We start from the raw sequence: 21,640 nt of genomic DNA, 5'->3' as shown, positions 1-21,640 counted from the left end.
CATACACAGGAACAAACTTCATTACTATAAACAAATGTCATTGGTGAGCTCTGTGTGTCCGCACGTACATGTGCATGTTAAATAGGCTGGGTGGATAGGCAGGACCTTTGAAGCCCTCTATCCTCAGCTCCAGAGGCTTCCCCTCCCATATTATAAACACAACACATGCTTCTGTAAAGAGTCTGGAAATGTAGGAAAAAAATATTACCCACAATCCTCTAATCAGGCAGCAAGTACTGTTAACACCTTGGTCTATTTCCTTTCAATTTCCCCTCCCCCCATATTGGACATCATTTTGCATTTATAATTTTACATCTTGCTGTTTTCACTTACCCTTATGACAAACCATTTCTTCCATGGAATTAGAGCCTTTTTGCAAACGTACTAACTGGCTGCATAGAAGTTCGCTATGTGAATGTACCATAATTTAATCGATAGCTCGAGGTATGAAGGATCTTTGGGCCAGCTGGTTTGAGGCAAGTGGCACTGTGAGAAAAGCAAGGGATGAGGGTCAGCCAGTAAGAAGGTAGAGGCAGTGTGACAGCAGAGACAGATGGAGGGGAGCAGGAGGCCAAGGAAGAAGTTCTGGGGAGCTTGCTTTCCCATGAACCACCCCATTCCTCAGAGACCATTCATGGTTCTGACCCCTGCACATCCCTCGTGGCCCTGCCTAGGGCTTTGATGGTGGCCGTAGCCAATGCTTCTCATTTCCACTCAGCCTAAAGTCACTGACTTTTCCAACCTGACTCTTCTCAGCTGCTCCTTTGTGTGAAGCCGCTGGCTCAGGCCGCTTGGCTCCTGGGGCTTGGCTGTATCCGGGAAGGGCCTGGGATGTGACCTTCAGCCCTGCTTGACCCCGAGGCCCCAGGCTGCAGAGTCAGGTCAGGCTGATTGCTCTCCATGGGCTCCCAAAGAGGCAAAGCTGAGAGGAGGCTGCTAGGGGGGAGCCCAGGCCCAAGTGAAACCTGCTCAGTCCTGGGAAGGGAGTATCTGAAAGAAGGATGGAGGGATTGGGGTAGGGGTGGGGTGAGGAGAGGGGGAAGAACAAGACAGAGAAGAGCATTCCTGTGTAGTAACTGGAATAGTACGAATGCCCAGCAACTGTTAGGACCATCAAGACTAGTGAAGCACAATGAGCTGAGGCTAATGCCGACCTCAGTGTCAGCTCAGAAATCTGCCACTGACTGTCACACAGAACACCTTTTCCTTCCCTTGTTCGTTAGCAATAAATAGTCTTCAATGCCACCGTCTGCAGAGTCAACAGTGGTATTTGCTGAGTGTCCGTGCCAGCACCGGCTGCCCCAGGGGGTGGAAGGATGGGGGCACGAGTATTCAGTGAACTGTCAGCCCTCCTGAAGAGTGAGAGAAATGGGTTCTCTGCTTAGCCTATTTCAACGATTCAACATAACCAAAAGTTACTGTATGTTCCCTGTAAGACATGCCAATTTTTACCAAATGTGAGTATAATAAAATAATTAAATAATACACTGAATCCAGTTTTAAAGATCTATCCATCAAGCTCTTATATAACGGGGAAGATAGGACCGAGTACTGTTCTAAACACTTCCAAGTACTAATTTCATCTCTACAGTGACCCTAGGAGTCAGATGCTATTGTTGGACCCACTCTATAAGTGGGTAAACTAAGGCACAGAGAGATTAGGCAATTTACTCATGGCCACATGGCTAGCAGATGGCAAAAATAGGATTTGGACCCAGGCAGTCGGACATCAGGGTGTATGCCCTTATGCATAATGCTTGCCTGCCTCTTTAAAGTAGAAAAGGCCCCAAGGACAGCTGTGGCACAGAGAGAAGTGACTTGTATGACCACACCCCGCCTCTCTCTCAAGATCCAAGCTCTTACCTTAGACTAACAAAGTTATGAACACTGAGTATCATGGTGCAATTCATACTTCCAACAAATTCTTATTAAGCGCTTATTATGTGCCAGCTACTATCCTAAGCTCTGTTTATAACCAAAGAAGCTGTAAGAGACTGAACAAATTTGGATCAGATTCTTTGACATCTCCTAAAAGTTACTTAAAAAGTCAAATCTTATTGTTACCTCTGTGTGTCGCAGACAGGGAAGATGGAAAAACAACAAAGTAACTCTGATTACTTGAGCTTTCTGGCTCCTTGGATTCTAGATAATGGTTTTCTGGTATTGGAGGTCACTTTCAGAAGCATCGAGTATAGATCAAAACAGAAAACAGAGAGCAGGAGAAGATGAAAATATGTGTGAGTCAAACTCGGCTCAGAGCTCGAGTTTAATTGAGATTCCAAACTGCCACTCTCCCCTGCATTCCTTTGTCCCTGGCTATGACCAAGTTCATGGCTGTATCACCCCTCGTAATCCCCATAATGGGCTGTAGTCCTGGGGGAGCAATTTCTGTTTATTAAGTAGCCAACTTCTGAGCCATATGGAGTGTGGCCAGTTGTGGCTTCTTGCCCTGGCAGTTGATGAGCCACTTTTCTGTTTTGAAAAACAGGGATCTTTCAGGAGAGAGAACGGGGATAGAAAGCAGGGGCTATGGGAGAGCCAAAGACCCAGAAGCGATGGGTGCTGGAAGCGAGGGCCCCTTCCAGGTCATGAGCTCTTTGAGAGCAGAATGCACATGGAGGTGCCTGGCCAGCCTTGAGATCATGCACTACAGGTGTATAGGCCTTCAATGCAGGGCCAGGGATGGTGCCACAGTTATAGCTGTCCACGATGCCACCAGTGGGGACATGTGGGAGTGGGGATGAGGAGACCAAAAGGGAACAATAGGCAAGAGGTGGCGAATGAACAGGGCGAGGCAAGTAGCAGAGGGTGGGTCTCTCCAGAGGTTCTGGAATTCTCAGCACTTGCAGACAGCCGCCCAGGCAATGGGACCAGGCTGCACCCAGAGCAGTTCTCTCAAACCAACGGCCTCTTCGCTCTCTGCCCACAGCCCCAGCGTCTGCCTTTTGGAGTCAGGGAGACATTGCAGCAGCTGCTTAGCTGTTTAGACACCCTGTCCCCTCAGTGTGTCCCCCCTCCCCCTGGCATCTGTCCTCTGGTTAGAGTTGTGTGAAGCGGAAGACAATTTGGGGCTTATTAGTGTCCCAGGGAGACATGTAACTTGTGTTGCTGGGACCCAAACAGCAAGAGTCTTAGCGGCAAACTCCAGCCGAGAAAAGACTGAGGAATTGTCTCACCTAATTACAGGGAATGGCCCTCTTTGTGTTTGTGATTCGGTACGGTTGTCCGATCGCTTTTGATCGCTTTTCTCCATTTGCTGGCTCAGGCCATGCTGGAATTGTGCTAATTAGAAGAGAAATGGACAGAGTGATCCTGTCAGCCCTGGTTACTGGTGGGGACAAAGCGGAATATTATTCTGAGGCAGTGTTTTGTGAGGGCCCTTCTTCCAGCTCTCATTAGGAGGAAGGGGCCCATAGGAGGGGAAGGTTCCGAATGCCTGGCCTGGCTAATGGAGCATTGGGGTGTTCGTGTGCTAATTAACAGGCTCTGCCAGCACTTGAGCCAACCATGAGCCTCCCGGCTGCACCTGGTGCCACCTGAAGCCCCCAAATGACCCTGCTCGTGAAGAAAAAGTGTTGGGCAAAGAGTGGGAAGGCTGGTGGCCTCTTTGGGCACAGTCGGGGACACATCTCCAAAGTGCCAAAAAGCCTACACAGGTAGGAAAAGTCAGTTTCAGGTCAGTCAGAACTTACAAACTCGGAGAGGCCACTCTTTGGGGTGGGGGCTACAAGGCTCTCTGGTGAAATGAAGCCCACGCAGGGGCCTTATAGCTGGCAGAGGATGAAGAGAAACTGGAGGACATAACCAAATGCTCGTAGGTAGATTTTGTGTAGAAGTTGAAAGCTGGTAAGAAATCATGTCCTGTGACCACTGGGACCACCCATTCACCTCAGTCCACCAGCCCATTTCCTCCCTTCCTGTTCCTGTGATGCCTGAATCCTGGAGGAAACAGAGGGCCCAGAGCATCGCACTGGGAAGGTAATTTCTCGGTTTCATTGCAAAGCTCCTGTGAAAGTCCAAACACCCTTCATAAGTGTAGAGGCAATGGAATGACTCACCAGCTCTGTTTTCGTGGCCCGGAAGCCAGAGGAGCTCCAATAAGCTGCAGCTGGAGGGCCACAAACAAGCAGCAGTTACCAAGTGTCCATTTAAAAAATATGACAAATGGGTAACAAAAAGATAAAGAAAAATTAATAATGGCAACTTGATATTAATACAGTTAATAGCCTGTGAACTTTTAGTGCTCTAATGATGGAAGGAAGGCCAAGCAAGTCAGCAGAGGCCAAGAATCTGAGCCTGAAGTGAGCAAGAAGCAGTAAGACGGTTGATGAGCAAAGACTTGAATAAGAATTTGGAAACGGGCCTCCACGCACCGATGCTATTCTTCTCAAGACAGTGCTGCTCAGTCAACAACAGGTGCTTCTACAGGGAAGGCATTCAGAATGGCAAAGGGAAAGGCAAAACCAACCTGTGGGCAAATGATACATAATTGTTTACTGGGAAAATACTCTCTAAAGATTTAATTTTTTTTCATTTTTTAAAAATGTTTATTTATTTTTGAGAGAGAAAGACAGGGCACGAGTAGGGGAGGGGCAGAGAGAGAGAGGGACAGAGAGAATCCGAAGCAGGCTCCAGGCTCTGAGTTGTCAGCACAGAGCCTGACGCAGGGCTTGAACTCATGAACCGTGAGATCATGACCTGAGCCGAAGTTGGACACTCAACCGACTGAGCCACTTCAGGCACCCCACTTTCTATAAAGATTTAGGACAGAACAGTCTGAAGTCTCCGTTGTCAGTCAGCCAGCCAGCCGTGCTTTTCCAGATCAAAGAAACCTACTGCCCACCCAGTTGTTTTCTTGGAAATCAATGATGAGCCAATGATGCCACGCAATTTACTTCTCTCAAACAGAATGTTTCTCTAAAAGGGCATGATGCTCTGCTCTATGGCAGGTAAACTATCAATGGGGGACAGCACTTGTACAAATACTTGCTCTTCTCTAGTTCTTGAGCGGAGTTGAAAAGGAAGTCACGCTAAGAGTTTTAGGAGGTGGCAGAGAAATATTTGTTTTCAGCCCATCATGTATAATTGGAAGTCCACAGGCAGGTATTGACCCCTCCGGTTCAAAGAAGACACAGAAGAATAACTAGATATGCACTCAGATCACTTAAATATAAGGCTAGGTTGGGAAGAGTTGTAAGGATGTTATACATAAATGTTGTAGGATTGCAGGGGGAAGGGGAAGGATTATTTCCAGCTGGTTCATTAGGTGTTAATAGGAAGGGTAGGTTTGATATGTGCAAAAGGGATTCGAGACTTTCTAGGAACTCAAATGGCATGAGCAAAGGCACTCAAGTGAGGAAGTGGGAATTGTTCAGATTAACTGGAACCGAGACTTCATATATTGGAGAAGAGGGTTGATTAGGATTACATGCAGAGAGTTTTAAATGCCAGGATAAGAGACCCAGACTTTATTATTTGACATGAGGAGGTATTAAAGGTTTTTAAGGAGTACTTTAAGGAGTTGAGAGGCACCTGGCTGGCTCAGTTGGAGAAGCGTGTGACTCTTGATCTTTGGGTCGTGAGTTTGGGCCCCATGTTGGGTGCCAAGATTACTTAAACAAAACTTAAAAAAAAATACTTTAAGGAGTTGAGTAGTAATGAGCTTGGATGGCTGGCAGAATAGACTGGAAGCCGGGAGACCAAGTAGTAGATGGTCATAAAGCCCCACACCACCCACTGTGATATTAGAGAGGAAACCAGCAGGTTATTTATCATTACAGTTGTACTTTCTTTTTTTTTTTTTTAATTTTTTTTTTTTGTTTATTTATTTTTGAGACAGAGAGAGACAGAGCATGAACGGGGGAGGGTCAGAGAGAGAGGGAGACACAGAATCTGAAACAGGCTCCAGGCTCTGAGCTGTCAGCACAGAGCCTGACACGGGGCTTGAACTCACGGACCGCGAGATCATGACCTGAGCTGAAGTCGGACGGTTAACTGACTGAGCCACCCAGGCGCCCCCCTTTTTTTTTTTTTTTTTTAACGCAGTTGTACTTTCTGATGAAGCGTATGCTTTAAATATGTAACGTGGCCCTTTGAGGAAAAACTCACTCTCCTATAAAAGGGACGTATTTATTATGACAACACAGAAACCATCATATACAAAGCACAGTCATCTAACACCCTGAAGCGCGCGTGCGCGCACACACACACACACACACACACACACACACACACACACACACAACTATACATCAATTTATAATATCAATATAAAAATACATCATTAACATTTCTAAGGACGACAAATACAAAACCAATAAATATCGCAATTCTAAAACATCTACTTACATTAAGTGCTGGTGAATAAGATGACAGTAAAAGAAAGGCCAAAGCAGACCAGAAAACCAACTACAAAGCCTCGGGTTACAGACCTGAGTTGGTTTTGGGGAGGTATCCTCATATTCTCCATATATTTTTCAATTTCCCCAAGCACTTAAAAGTGCCTGATGTCATCAACTCTCAAAAACAGAGCAAAGGAAGAATGTGACGTTATGGCACTGTTTTTTGTCTTCCCCTCCCCTCCCCTCCCACTCTCTATTTCTCCCTCTCCCACTTCAACCGTATTTAGAGGAAAAAGGAATGCCAATAATAAGCTTAACTTAAAATCTATGCCTCTCCAGACTGAATTTCTATATCGCATCCAGGCAGAATGTCTTTTCTCATACTTACCCTTTGTGACTTGTGTTCAGTTTGTCTCCCTTATCAATACATAAAATTGCATGGATGGCAAAAATGAGAGAAAAAAATCCAACACTAATTCTAGCATGGGAAACAAGGCACAAATGCCAGAAATAGTTAACGGACCAGCTATTAAACTGAACAGTGCTGTACCCTAGCACAGACACTCAGGACCAACAGTTCACCCACAACTTTCCTTGTATCCAAACACCATCAGACAACTGCCACATGGATGTTCTCTGCATGAAGTTTGGGAAACCTCATGTACTTCACAGAACATTAGAGGCTGGGGGCTGCCTTATAAGACAAAATATGGAGAACGTGTGTAATCAATTTTACGCATGGGTTAGGTTTTCAGGTTTTAACACAGGGACAGATGACTGGCAAAGAGCTCCGTAAGAGTTGTATTTAAGTCAGGAAATTCTCCCTTTCCTTTCATGTGTGTGTGTGTGTGTTTCTGTTACATTGGTGAAATATCCGATACGTGCCACGAGAGGGGACAAGGGGACAAAACACTGCCACCGTTCCACAGCACATTCCTTTCACGTCAATTAGAGTTTCTAGTTTTTCATCAAATGGGAACTCCTGCAAACAACCTTCTTCTCCTACCTTTTAGGCCATACTGAATCTTGTTTGAAATTGTAACAGATTAGCTAGAACTCAAAGGTCCTTTCTTTCATCTTTAACACAGTCTTTGAGGTCTAGAATCCAATACAACCTTGTATGAGCCTTTCACTAGCTAATCCCAGTAGGGACTTGATACACAGGGATCCCCTTTTCCTAGAATCAGAACGGATGGTGGGGAATGAAAGGCACTGGGGGATGGGGTTATAGTAGGAGGTACAGAACTTTTAAAGCAGGTGTGCATTTCAAAAAGATTCTGGCTTCTCCAGCTAGGGATTCTTGGAACCCAGTATATACTGGAGAGTTCACAGGTCAGGTTGCCTGGTCTGTTTCAGAATCTGATTGGTATCTTGGTCTCCTCACCATAAATACTTCCTAAGATATCAAGTACAAGTCAAAAGAACCCATCCAAACAACGTGTTCACAACTGACTTTGCCATCACCAAATCAAATCAATTGTAAGATCCTGGGGCTCCTGACCGACTTCTTCAAACAAGAGAGCAGCACTTTGACCTTTAAGGATGATACGCCCCCTGGTGTTCCCCACATCCAAGGCTGAGCCGGTCAAAGTCTGGAAGCTGATTGAATAACTGCACTTGATCCTTCTGTAGAGAATCTGTAAAGCAGATTCCTCTCTTGCCGCCGAATGTCCTCCGAGACGCAGAATGTCAGGAACAGGGGGAGAGGGTCAGTCCTGGAGGTGTACCCTCCGGCCTCTCGCCAGGAAGCAGAGAGTTGCACATCGTCACAGCTGCACTGGGAGGGGAGCCTGGTTCCGGTCCCTGGGACATCCTGTCCACAAGCAGCTGCTACTTCTTGGGCTTCTCCAGAATGTTGAGAAATTTCCCCCTTGTCATCTCTCTGGCTGGAATCACAACAAATGGAAGATCAATGAAAACCCAAAATCTGGAAAGGAGATCTCAGGAAAATGTAATTTAAAAATGCAGGTTGATTTAAATTGTATACAAAGGTGTGACCATAACAGACTCAGTCACCACTAACCTCCAAAAAGAGGTTAAGATGAACAACTACTAATTACTAAAACTGTACAAAGCTCTTCTGAAGCTGACAATTGCTAGAAGACACAGGCCAACCAGGGAAGACTTTATCATCTACCTTTAAAAAAAAAATCCCTAGGGAGGGGCGACTGGGTGGCTCAGTAGGTTAAACCTTGGACTCGTTTTCAGCTTAGGTCACTATCTCAGTTTGTGGGATCAAGCCCTGCATTGGGCTCTGTGCTGACAGTGCAGAGCCTGCTTGGGATTCATTCTCTCTCTCTCTCTCTCTCTCTCTCTCTCTCTCTCTCTCTCTCTCTCCCCCCCCCCCCCCCCAACCCAGCTTGCGTGCACTCTCCCCCTCCCAAATAAATAAATAAATTTTTAAAAAGTCTCCAGGGAATTCCTCCAAACCTACCTCTCTCTCAAGAATGTAACCTAATAGGGGCACCTGGGTGGCTCAGTCAGTTGGGCGTCTGACTGCGGCTCAGGTCATGATCTCACAGCTTGTGAGTTCGAGCCCCGCATTGGGTTCTGTGCTGACACCTTGGAGACGGGAGCCTGCTTCAGATTCTGTGTCTCCCTCTCTCTCTCTCTGCCCCTCCCCGCTCACACTCTGTGTGTCTTTCTCTCTCCAAAAATAAATAAAAACATTAAAAAAAAAAAAAAAAGAATGTAACCTAATACTCATGTTCACTATGTCAGGGGGTTTGCTCTTGGAGACTACAATCCAACCAAGATTAGAGTCTTCTTTGGATTGTTGGTCTCTGGACATTTATAATCTCAAATCAAAATGAGAGATCATTTACCCCATCTCCCAGCAGTGGTAGTCCCTGGATGCTGTAGTATAACGGAGTTTATATTCCCTCAGTGCAGTTCATCTGTGGATGGTGTAATAAAGTCGGGTTTATAGAGCTTTGGTCTTCTCTCTCTTGGCATTGTCAGTCCTTAGATATTTAATATAGCCAGGCAAGGTTTATGTGTCTTTCTCTGACTTTCAGCACCATCAATCTTTGAATGCTGTAGTTACAAGAGGGTTTATACAGCTACTTTCCTACATATGAGGCTTCGAAATGAAAGTAAAACATTTCTCAATTACAAGGGCCACTCCAGAAGCCCGCTGTTTTAGCTCCGTCAAGCAAATCCTCAAAAAGCGTATGTATTATAATACCCCCTTCATCCTCATCCCCACAAAATTGTCTTTTGGGATCTCTTAAATAGATTTAGCAGTGCTTAAAGTGTCCAATGGTTGGTCGTGGAGGCCAGAAGTCTTCTGCAACCATGCAGTGGGCACACAGCAGGGCTGTGCCTGTGGCCTCCTAAGAATATGTCCCCATCCCAGCCAATCAGTGAGGTGGCTGGAGAGGCACCTGCAGAATGAGAAGGACCTTCACCCTAGCCTCTTTGCTGCTTTATTTAAGCCCAGAGATGGTGCTAGATGAATGGGCTCTACTCCCCCTCCCTACTAACATTTAGTAGTTCCTGGTTTATTTGTACAACAGAGAAATAAAACAATACAAACTCTGTAGCCATAGGAAAGCTTCTGGTAACTGCAGTCCATATATTCCTCATCTCTCACAAATTCTGGAGCTCCCACGAAGGGAAAGGAAATCCCATTACCTAGGAATGGAAGCCCCAGTGCTTCCATTCCCCATGTGCCCATTCTTCCATTCCCCATGTGCCCATAAATCCTGGCTCAAATCAAACTTCCTTGGTGGATTTATACCAAACCCTATACCTACAAAGTAACTGTAAGACCTGCAAGTATTTGTTTATATGCTTGTCTTCTTGCACTAAAGGTTAAGAATTGGGGGCAGAGACTCTGTTCCACTATTCTTATTTATTTTTATTTATTTTATTTTTAGAGAGCGAGAATGCACGAGCGGGAGAAAGGGGCAAAGGGAGAGAATTTTAAGCAGGCTCCACGCTCAGCTCAGAGCCCAATGCGGGGCTGGATTCCATGACCATGGAATGATGACCTGAGCTGAAATCAAGAGCCGGACGGACACTCAACCGAATGAGCCACCCAGGCGCCCCTCGTTATTCTTTCTATTACCAGCAGCTAGTACAGAGCTAGACCTAGTATCTGCTAAATAAATGTTGGCTGGGTGAACGATAATATATAAAAGAACTATTCCAAGTAGGAACACAATAATGTTAGTTTCCTTCCTTTCTAGAGGCAAACAGTAAGACTTGTTAATCGCCCTCAGTGCTTCATTCTCTCCACTGTGGGATTTTTTTTCTTCTAAATTTACCTTACTTATTTGGCAAGAAAAATAATTTCCTTTGATGGAAGTAATGCCAGATTAATGGAGAGATGAAGGTGGGGGGCAAGGACTAACTACCCTAGAGAAGTCCTAACAAGTACTTTCTTGCCCAGGGGAGGCAGCATGGACTTCTTTCAGATAACACGAGACCTGAACTCAGTTTAAGTTCCAGCTCTAGTGCTTAGCAGCTGGGTGACACCTTGGGCTGGGCCAGACCTCTGAGCCTGTTTCTATATCTGTAAAACGAGCAGCATACTAATGCCACCTGCCCTGCTTTTCTCTTGGGTATTCAGCAGGGAACGTGCTTGGTATTAATGGCACCACTAACACTCCACCTTTCTGGAGTGAATGAATGAATGAACTGTGATAAGGGAGTCTATCCATGTTAAAAATCCCATGGGGCGCCTGGGTGGCTCAGTCGGTTAGGCGACTGACTTTGGCTCAGGTCATGATCTCACAGTTTGTGAGTTCAAGACCCGTGTCCAGCTCTGTGCTGACAACTCAGAGCCTGGAGCCTGCTTTGGATTCTGTGTTTCATTCTCTCTCTGCCTCTCCCCCACTTGTGCTCTGTCTCTGTCAAAAATAATAAATAAATGTAAAAAAAAAAAAAATCCCATTTCTTGGAATCTTTTCCCTCAGCCTGATCCTATAGGAACTGACTTATACTTTTGGCCAGAGTGGGTCTCATCATTTATTTCTATTGGATGGATTTTCTGCCTACTCTCCAGTGCTTATTAAGGAGTTTTACATAGAATCAAATGATCCTGCAACATGGCTAGAAGCAGGTACTCTGGGAACCAAACATGGGTATTACAAAACTCTGTTGGGTAGAGCAGAGCCTTGCTCTAAAAATCCTGGGCCAGGAGCACTGTACTGATCTTGCCAATTATTTCTACCTGCTGCCCTTCACACCCCCTGATTCTTTTCTGTTTTTTTTTTTTTTCTCAAAATGGGAGAATGACCAATATTTTAAGATGTAAAATTTAAAAAGACCCAATCTATTTGAGGGATCAAAAGGATTTAAAAGGCAAAATAAACAGATTCCAAAGTCTCTCAGTGGCAAGCTCTCCTTGAATTTAACCAATCCTTTTTAACAACCCTCTCCCCACTCAATCATTCCTCCCCCTTCAACCTAATCTAAGTACACAGAGCTGCAGAAACCACCGTAAAAGTAGAAGTAATTCAAAGACTTCATCTTCTACATGGGAGGGGAGAAAGTTTTCCTACTCGCCAGTCCCATATAGGAGATATACGAATTCGTGACATAGCTGCTCCCTAAAAGAGGGCTGTGCCCTATAAATCACATCCTAAGCACCAACCCCTCTTTGCACACAGAGAAATTGTTGTGGTTTAGGGGCAGCTTCAGAGCATGAGCCCTCCTGTTCACTTGTTTTCAGAGATGTTAACATCTCTGATTAATTCACATACCCTTTATTTTATGCATTTCTTTATCCTTGCCTTCCTGCTTTGCTGCAGTGTGAAGATTCTTACCGACCTGCTATAGTAATCACCGCCTGCTAGCCGCACCCCCCTAAACCTAGTGAAATTGTTTAGTGATGCCAACCGCGCTTTTAATTTGCAAGACATCAGACACAGAGGTAATTTATACCAACATCTGTTCATTTTTGACTTCTGAAACAAACTCGCACATGCTGCTACAAAATCCCATTAGGAGTAGGAAGACAGCCTTCTGCTACTATTCTGTATTCCTCTTACACACACACACACACACACACACACACACACACACACACGCTCGCATGCGTACACACACACCCCTTCCAGCAGGGTTTTATATGTAAATGTATTTCACTAAAAAACTTCCACTAGAGATTTCAAATCTCTTTAGGGAAAAACCTTTAGAGATGTCTCTGGCTTGCTTACAGAAGAGAGGAAGACATTTCTACTTCCCTGCCTCGTTCCATCCCTTCTTCTCCCATTAGTTACAGATTGATACGATTCTTGCGTTAATGGCCATGGTAAGAGTACGTGCTTCCCAGCTTGACGCTTCTAGTTCCTCTCTTCTCCTGGTTCTCCTTTCTCACATTGTGTTACAAGACAATCCTAGATATAATAAGATTGCTAGAGTTTTACCTAGAGTTAGTAACATTTCTTAACTATTTTTTAAATTTTGGATTAACTCTCTAGGATGATGAGGTTCAACAGGAAGGCAACCCTGCTACCACATTCCAAAAATTATGCCAAGAGGGATGCACTCATCATCAGCTACCACACTGTATGCTGTGCAGAAGAGGAGCAGGACCTCCATGTCAAGTCATGATTGACAGGCCCTTCTATTGCAGTGCACAGACCATGAACGGAGAAAGTCACAATATAGACTGTCACCATAGGGTGAATGTGTGAACTGCTGCGGAGAATGTGGGAGAGGAGACCACTTGTACACATTTAAGGACAGCAAATGGATAAACTACAAGCGACCTCCAGGTTTATGCAGTTTCTATTACCCCCTTCATAGCCTCCCTAGGGCTGTCAGGTTCATGGCAGCTGTAAATACCTGGGTATACTTAGAGAGGTCAGGGCTGAAGGGAGGACTGCATCCTGCCTGCTCTGAAGGTAGCGTGTGGCTTAATACAATCTCTTCTTTAGCTTCTCCAATTCCTCCATCTACAGTTAGCCTTGCCTCTGGCTCCCCTTCCACAACGACTATCCCCAAACTGCCTTCTCTGCAGTAAATTTTCTTGGTGGCTGGTTGAAAAAGATTCAGTGGTACAGATTGATTTCTCACCAGCGAGGGGATGAGGGATTACCAGAGGCACCCTGGTTAACGAGATTGGGTGCAGAATCTCTCATGAGACCAACCCTCTCTGCCAGGGCTTTGCACCTTTCGCCCATGACATATGGGTTTCATTACAGAAAGATTTTCCAGATTATAACTTTGAGGCAATTGCCTGATAAAATTCTGCTCGGCTTTAATGTAGAGAACAATGTAAAGATTAAGTAACTTTTTAATGAAATGGGAGAAACTCATAATGTTTGGTTTTCAATTCCAATGCAAACTACTTTAAATATTTCTGTGCCTCAACATAATTAAAAACATTGTGAGGCGGAGGAAAGGTACAACAGGCTGTTTTCAGGAGACTCTAATATGACTGGCAGGGAACAAAGGAAATGGCATACCACCGTGGAAAGAGCAGGGCTTTTAGCACCGGACAGGCTTGGAATCGAGCCCCAGCTCCTACAATGACCACTGCAGGCAAGTCACTGAGGACATCTTTCCAAGCTTCGGTTTCCTCATTTTTTTTTTTTTTTTAATAAAATTCACTCTTTTTCTTTTCTTTTTTTTTTTTAAAGTGAGCTCTATACCAAACACGGGGCTTCAAGTCACGACCCTGAGGATCAAGAGTCGCGTGCTCTACCAACTGAGCCAGCCAGGGCCCCCTTGGGTTCCTCATTTGTTCCAGGTGAAATTAATAAACAGGTCACATAGGCATTTAGTAAATGCTAGCTACTGTATAACTATCTTTTTCTTTCTTTCATTTCAAACAAGAGTTTACTTAGGCAAAGAGACACTTGATGGGACAACTATCTAGGATTCATTTCTTTTTAGAGCAATTTATCTCTACTTAAAGACAAACTGTCCTACGTGCAACAGCTACATACAAAAAAGTGATACGACTGTCCTTGGTTTTACGATAACAAATGAAAAACATTAAAATTCTCCAAATGAACAAGGTATGCAAGGATTTTGTTGTTGTTGTTGTTGTTAAAGTGAGAGCAAAAGAATTTACTGAAATACAAGCTAATAGGAGCTGAATGAGCATGCCACTAATGGGGAAAGGGAATATTTTCACTGAACCAGTATTTCACCCCATTCCATATCCATTCAGTGTTGATCAAAATACAGTAATGGCCATTCAGTTTTTTTAAAAAAGGCCACATGCTTGTGTACGTACACCAGTTGCTTTATGTACGATGAAGGAAGGAGGAAGGGGAAAATGAAAGAACAGAGAAATCATACTGCAGTGGTCAGGATGTGGTTGAACCAAACTGCAGTCTGCTGTTGGAATGTATCTTCAAACTCTACTTCCAACTGTGCATGTGTGTCTCTTTTGTGAATTGGTTGCCCATCAAACTGGTATCTGAACTGCCTCACTGATAAACCCTGTTGTGCACAATGGCCCTCATTAGTTTATTCAGTGGCATACGCCTCTTAAATTGCACCACAGAACAATCCCGCCCTGCCACCTTCAAGTTAATATGACTACCGTTCTTAGTCTAGACTCCTTCCTTCCTTGGGTTTTCCACTGGCCAAGGTGAGTGCTGGAGCTCCTCAGCTGCCATTTCACAAGAGGTCCCAGGTCTGCACAGAATCAGTGTTCAGGCAGTATCATGATAGGCAAAGGGGGTCAAACTTTACTTTTTAAAAGATCTCAAATGCAAAACAAAAGGACGCATGAATGTTTTGCTTCTGTGTAACACACATAATTTGGAGAATCAAATCTGCCGGAGTAATGCTGGGTATTAGAGGCAGCTACCTTCCCAAACTACACCAGGGGCTTCTTCCAGCAAAGAGGAACACATAAAATCCTAGTTTAGTTTCAATCGGTGTGCTAAAAAGCTATTTATTTAGTTAGCTTCCTAGAAAGATGTTTCATAGAAATGATGCCATTTGTTAGAATTATGGTTTTGACTCTTTTAAAAATTACTTTTTTCGTCCTTGAAACCTCGAATGCATTCTAATAACTATGACAAGAGGGATCTCCTAGTCATCACTGTGTGCTGTGCAGGAGAGAGAAGCAAGAAGTGGGGGGAGGATGAATAGTTAAGTCAGTCACATGAAGTGACCACCATGTGCTGGATATTAGGGAAGATTCAAATAAGTCAGAAGGGGCCTTGCGATGGAGCTAGTTGTTCAGAGGTTATCTTGATACATTAGAAGGGAATAAAAGGAAACCAATGGCATTTCGAATTCTGATTTCTCTCTCCCAGGAACGTGGAAAGTTTTTCTGTTGCTCTGGCATACAGCCGGTGCAGAGCAGACCAGTACCGGGGCGGTCTGCCAGATGGAGATTCTTCACCATGCTCCAGTTCGGACGCCCGCACAAAACGTACCAGTAAGTGATCGATAATTCAAGTCAAAGGCTAAACACTTTTTAATGCCTCTAACACAAGAGCAGCTGGTGCTGGTGCCATTGTCAAGAACAGAAGGTGCTATGAACTGAGTATAGCGTCATGGATGAGGAGGGGTCTCTTGGAGCCTCGTTTAGACACTCGGTGGCCCTCAGAAGGTGGTGTAATTGTAAGAAGGTCTGCTGACCATTCTCAATCAACCCATGGTAGAGTTTGCAAGTAAGAGTCTTTAGTAGAAACCTCACTTTCTCTAAAATATAGATGTAGCATTTGAATGTAAGCAGAACAGCCTTGAGGCTTTGGCCTATTCTTTGGGCATAATAAGCATTTCAAAAAGGAGACTACAATATATACCTGAGAAAAGAACAGTCTGGATGCTACATCTGTAACCAAACTATCACTGACTGTGAAAATCTCCATCCTGACAGTTCCCAAAAAAGCCTTTTTTGGGCACCCTTTCCAGATTCTCTTTCTATTGGGTGTCTTGTCTCTCTAACAGGACTTTTTTCTTCCAAAAGGGTGGGATGGGTGAGAAGAGTGTTCCCTCCAGGGAATTCAGACAAAGATGATTTTATATCAGACATTTTCCCTCCAATTCACATTAAGTCCAATTTCTAGAGAATGTTTTATCCAAGATATAATATAAAAAAGAAAAACCAGTACTCAATGTACAGGTAAACAAATTTGGACAGTTCCAATATGGAAAATAATTTTAATGGCTTTTCACGACAAAAAAAAAAAAAAAAGGACAGAAATATCCAGCCAACAGATTTATTCTCAGAGTATAAAACATCAAGCAGGAACATAAAATATGGGAAGTGTCAGCCATGATGCCTGAAGATTGAAAGCAGAAGTAGAAGAATCTTAATTGTCAGGCACTTGAAAAATGTTGTATTCAGGTGGAAAGCCCGTGTTTCTCCATAGACTCTCCTTGCCCTGCCCTCTTTTAAGAGCAAAACAAGACCAGATTTCAAATATTCAATCCTTATCATCCTTCTGCCTACAAAATAACCAACCAACCAAACGAACAAAAAAACCAAAATAACAACAACAAAAAAACCCCAAAGATTTGTGCTCAGGAATGAGAGCTAACAAGTTATTTGTATTTTGTTTCCTTTTCAGAGGGGTTCAGAGGCCTACTTCATAGTTTCATTTGGTTCTCTTTTCAAGGGTAAAACTCACCTGAATGAAAGGCAATGAGATCAAAGCAATGGATTAATGCTCTTGGGGTGAGAACTTTTACTAAACACTTATAAATCCGTGCAGAACATTCATGCTTCAGGGCATCCATAGTAATACATCGTGGTGAAACACTTATTATGACCAAAGGCTAGCAGCTTCACACAGTCTGAATTTCCTCATCCACAAAATGAGGAGAGCAATAAATCTATCATGGAAGGTTAAGATAAAACAACAACTAGTCAAAGTGACTTAACCGGTACACAAAATATTTTGCCTCAAGTTAGAGTACTTTATCCATAGGCTCTATTCCACTCTCAGGAAAATCAGAGCAAGATCACAGTATAGATAAATTTCAAATGACTTGGACATTAAGACAACTTTCTGCTTGGAACATCTCTACTTCAAGGTGCTGGCAGTAACTAAAGTCTACAGAGAGTAAGGCCCGGTCTTCTTGACCCCCAGGGCAGGGAAAGAGTTACATCTTCACACCGAGAAGCCAATAAAAACCTCTCTTGATTATAATTTAGATAAGAACCATTGGATTGAATAATAATGTCTGAAACTCCCCTAGCTGTTTCACCTTGAGACGTCCATCACTGGGTTAAACATGATGCTAATTGCATTTGGATTGATTAATTTCTCTCACTCCTGTCTATTCGAATAACGCTTAACAAAATAATCATAGCACCCAGAGCCAAATCTTTTCCGTCAAAGGAATGAAGCCATCAGAACAGGCAGAGATGAAAGAAATGAAGATGACCCGTAATTACTGCTACGGTGATATCATTACCATATTATACAAAATGAGTGTGTGGGGGGAGGGGGAGTGGAAGGAGGAGGAGCTGAGATTATTTATTTTTTTTAATGGAACCCTACAATCTAAGAATACAGATGTGACATCGAGTGGAACACACAGAAATATAGAACTTTAAAAAAATACAAATCTTGCTCATGAAATTACAAAATCCAACAAACACTGAGGCCCAAGATACATCAAGTGTCTTGGGCTGTGAGCAGGTATTATTCACGCCACTATTTTTTCATCGCAATAACACTTTGTGTATGACTTGCATAGAGATTTAAGATGCTGTCTTCATGCCACAGCATTCCTATAGTTGCTGGAGAATTTTTCTTTAAGCCAGGAAATAATATCATTTCACTTTAATATTGTTAGAGGTGGCCTTGTTTGTAAAATTAGAATCTGCATTTTAACTGCACCTAGTTCTAGCTTAAGACACTAAAGGAAATGTCTATGAATCTTCACGCATGGTTCATTGGACAATAACATGGACTTAACTCACCAGCAAGGAAGAATATAATATTAGTTCCCAACTTTCTTATTGTTTGAGATGACCTTTTTAATACTTAGGATACAAAACCAAAGACTGCATAGGATTTGAACTTTAGGTCTAAATCCTATCACTTATTAGAAGGCGATCTCAAGTAAATTATGTAGACTCTCTGTGCCTCAGCTCCTTCGTCCATAAAATGGCGATCAGTATCAACCTGACTGGGTTGTTTTAACACTTAAAATAATACTTTTATGTGCTTAATATCAAGAAAAAAATCAAGTGCTTGTATCAAGAAAAAAATTTCTCCCTAAGATGAATTTTGTGGTTATTCTATTTATAGAACCTTGAACAATTTGGTTATTTCATTTACTAAAGTTAAACAAACACTTTAAAGTACCTTTTAGAGGCACCTGGGTGGCTCAGTTGGTTAACCGTCTGACTTTGGCACAGGTCATGACTTCGTGGTCCGTAAGTTCAAGCCCCACGTCCGGCTCTGTGCTGACAACTCAGAGCCTGGAGCCTGCTTCAGATTCTGTCTCCCCCTCTCTCTGGCCCTCCCGCACTCACATTCCGTCTTTCTCTCTCTCAAAAATAAAAATAAATATTAAAAAAAATTTTAAAGTACCTTTAATAAAAATTTTAACAAATATTTATGAGATAAATAGGATACTTAGAAGGTGCATCATTTTAATAGGCCAGAAATATCTGAGGGATATTTTTGAGATGGTATTTTAAACATACAACCATCATTAAATTGAAAGCAATAAAAACAGATATTGAAATTTTAGCTTGGACAAGAAGTTCTATTTTCTTATAACAAATACTCCCAAATAAAATGAGCCTATGTGTTCTGAAATTGTAATCAGTAATAAATGTGAACAATGCTTTTTTAAAAGAAAAAAGCAAAACACTGTCTTTCTGCCAGGTTAAAATAAGAGTCTAAGCCATCTACTATGTTAAATCACTTATCACTGCTTTCTTTCTGGCTAAGAGAGGCAATGCAGTAAAAAAAGGTTTATCTTATCTGGCTTTGGAATTAGGTCTAGATTTCATCCAAATCCCATCCCCTATTTCTAAGTTTCAAGGTCTTGAGCAAGTAATTTAGTTTTCTGAGTTTTCTTCTCTGTAAAAAAGGAATTATAGAGCAGACTTTGCAAAAGTCTGAAAATCTGAAAATATAGTAGGGAAGTCAACAAATGGCGGCATTAATCATTTTTATCCTTCATGTCTCAGCTCAAATGTCACCTTTTCAGAGAAGCCTACCCTGATTACCCTATCCAAAGCGAATCTACTCTACTCTTTCATATCAACCCATTCACTTCTTACATAGCACTTACCCAAATCTGCAATTAACTCTATTTAACTTCATGCTCCATGAAGTTCTGTAGAACCTCCTGCTGTATCCCCATCAATTAGAACGATACCAGGCACACAGTAGGAGGCCAACTATATGTCTATTGAAATAACTTATTCATATATGAAGAAAAAGGAATTCTTCCTTTTCAATTCTTAAACACTGTGTACAAGAAATTTTTTTTCTAGTATAACTACATATACATTTTACCCTTTGACCCAGCAATTCTACTTCTAGGAAACTATCTTAAAGATATACCAGCAGAAATATTAAATAGGGTATTCACATGTCCATTCATTTCAGCACTATTTGTAATAACTAAAGATTGAAAACAACCCAAATACCTATCTTTATGGAGGGGACTCCTCTTTATAGAGTACTGTTCAGCTATAAAAAGGAATAAAGAAGTTACCTATATATTGCTACGGACAGATCTTCAGGACATATTATTAAGTGAAAAAAAAGCAAGGTGCAGTTGCACTATATGCTAACTAATTTGGATGTATACTTTAAAAAATAAAAAATAAAATTAAAAAAAAAAGAAGTATTGGGCCACACACACAAAAAAAGGCAAGGTGCAGAAGACGATATATAGCGTATTACCTTATGTGGAAAATTAGGAAAAGGGGAAAACACATATGCACATTTACTAACATTTTCTTTCTTTTTTTTTTTTTTTGAGAGGGAGAGAAGGAGGGAGGGAGGGAGAGAGATGGGCAGCGAACATGAGTGGGGGGATGGCAGACAGAGAAAGAAAGAATCCCAAGTAGCCTCCATATCCAGCACGGAGATCATGACCTGAGCTGAAATCAAGAGTCGGACACTTAACCGACTGAGCCGCCCAGGAGCCCCATATTTACTTATATTTTCAAAAGAAACTATGGAACGATCAGGTTTGGTATTCATTTTTACTAATAAAGACAGTTACCTCGGGGACAGAAATGAGAGGGGGAAGGGATAGAGATGGAAGGTAGACACTTTGTACCTTATTTCATAAGTTCATTCTTTGGGACACCGTATTAATATTTTATATATTGAAAAACAAAATTAATTAGAAAAAGGCAATCTCTAAAAATTGAAATAAAATAACTTGAATTTATAAAGTTTGCATAACCGCATAGTACAAAAGTTTAAATTGTTTTATTATTTTTTTAAATTGATTTTAATTCCAACATAATTAACTAATTTTATTTTATTTTATTTTTTTTTGAGTTTCAAATTTTTTTTTAACGTTTATTTTTATTTTTGAGACAGAGAGAGACAGAGCATGAATGGGGGAGGGGCAGACAGAGAGGGAGACACAGAATCGGAGGCAGGCGCCAGGCTCTGAGCTATCAGCCCAGAGCCCGACACGGGGCTCGAACCCACGGACCGCGAGATCATGACCTGAGCTGACGTCGGACGCTTAGCTGACTGAGCCACCCAGGCGCCCCCCTAATTAACTAATTTTAAAATATATTCTGAGGTTCCTGGATGGCTCAGTCAATTGAGGGTCTGACTCTTGGTTTTGGCTCAGGTCATGATCTCACGCTGTGAGATCAAGCCCTGCACTGGGCTCTGTGCTGATGGCATGGAGCCTGCTTGGGATTCTCAATCCCTCTCTCTGCCCCTCCCCTGCTCACGTGCATTCTCTCTCTCAAAATAAAAAACTTAAAAAGAAAAAAAGACATTCTGACTATACACCCCCATGAGTATATATCCTAAGGATATAAAAGAAGCAGAGAAATCTTAAATTGCACCCAGCAGTCTTGTTACATGTAGTTAATTCTTTTGATGCTAGCTTTACTGTAGGTTGAAGCAAATAATTACATTAATTATTAGGAAACAAGCCTTTCAGCATTAAGAGAAGAGAGACATCACTATAAAATCAAATACATTAAATAAAAACCCTTTAACATCTTTAATTTGAACTGGGCATATTGGTAGGAACATTAATTTCCTTTTTTCTTTTTCTTTTTTTAATTTTTTTTAATGTTTATTTATTTTTGAGACAGAGAGAGACAGAGCATGAACGGGGAAGGGTCAGAGAGAGGGAGACACAGAATCTGAAACAGGCTCCAGGCTCTGAGCTGTCGGCACAGAGCCCAACGCGGGGCT

General features: G+C 42.5%; 1 protein-coding gene across 3 annotated transcripts in view; it reads right to left on the bottom strand.

Moving 5' to 3' along the window:
• Positions 1-6,115: 6,115 nt before the first annotated feature.
• Positions 6,116-21,640, bottom strand: part of LIN52 (lin-52 DREAM MuvB core complex component) — a 109,863-nt gene continuing 94,338 nt past the window's right edge. The window contains exon 6 of one of the 3 annotated variants that reach the window (XM_007095078.3): positions 6,116-8,227. In XM_007095078.3, coding sequence (XP_007095140.1) covers positions 8,172-8,227 — 56 coding nt within the window. In that variant the 3' untranslated portion in view covers positions 6,116-8,171. Of the gene's footprint in view, positions 8,228-12,465; positions 12,689-21,640 lie in introns of those variants that run through there. The other 2 variants (XR_006218988.1, XM_042990109.1) reach the window with 2 other exon arrangements.

The sequence above is a fragment of the Panthera tigris genome, chromosome B3 (assembly GCF_018350195.1).
Source record: "Panthera tigris isolate Pti1 chromosome B3, P.tigris_Pti1_mat1.1, whole genome shotgun sequence".
NCBI lineage: Eukaryota > Metazoa > Chordata > Mammalia > Carnivora > Felidae > Panthera > Panthera tigris.
The sequence above is the reverse complement of the archived record's forward strand: the minus strand, read 5'-3'. Positions and strand labels throughout refer to the sequence as shown.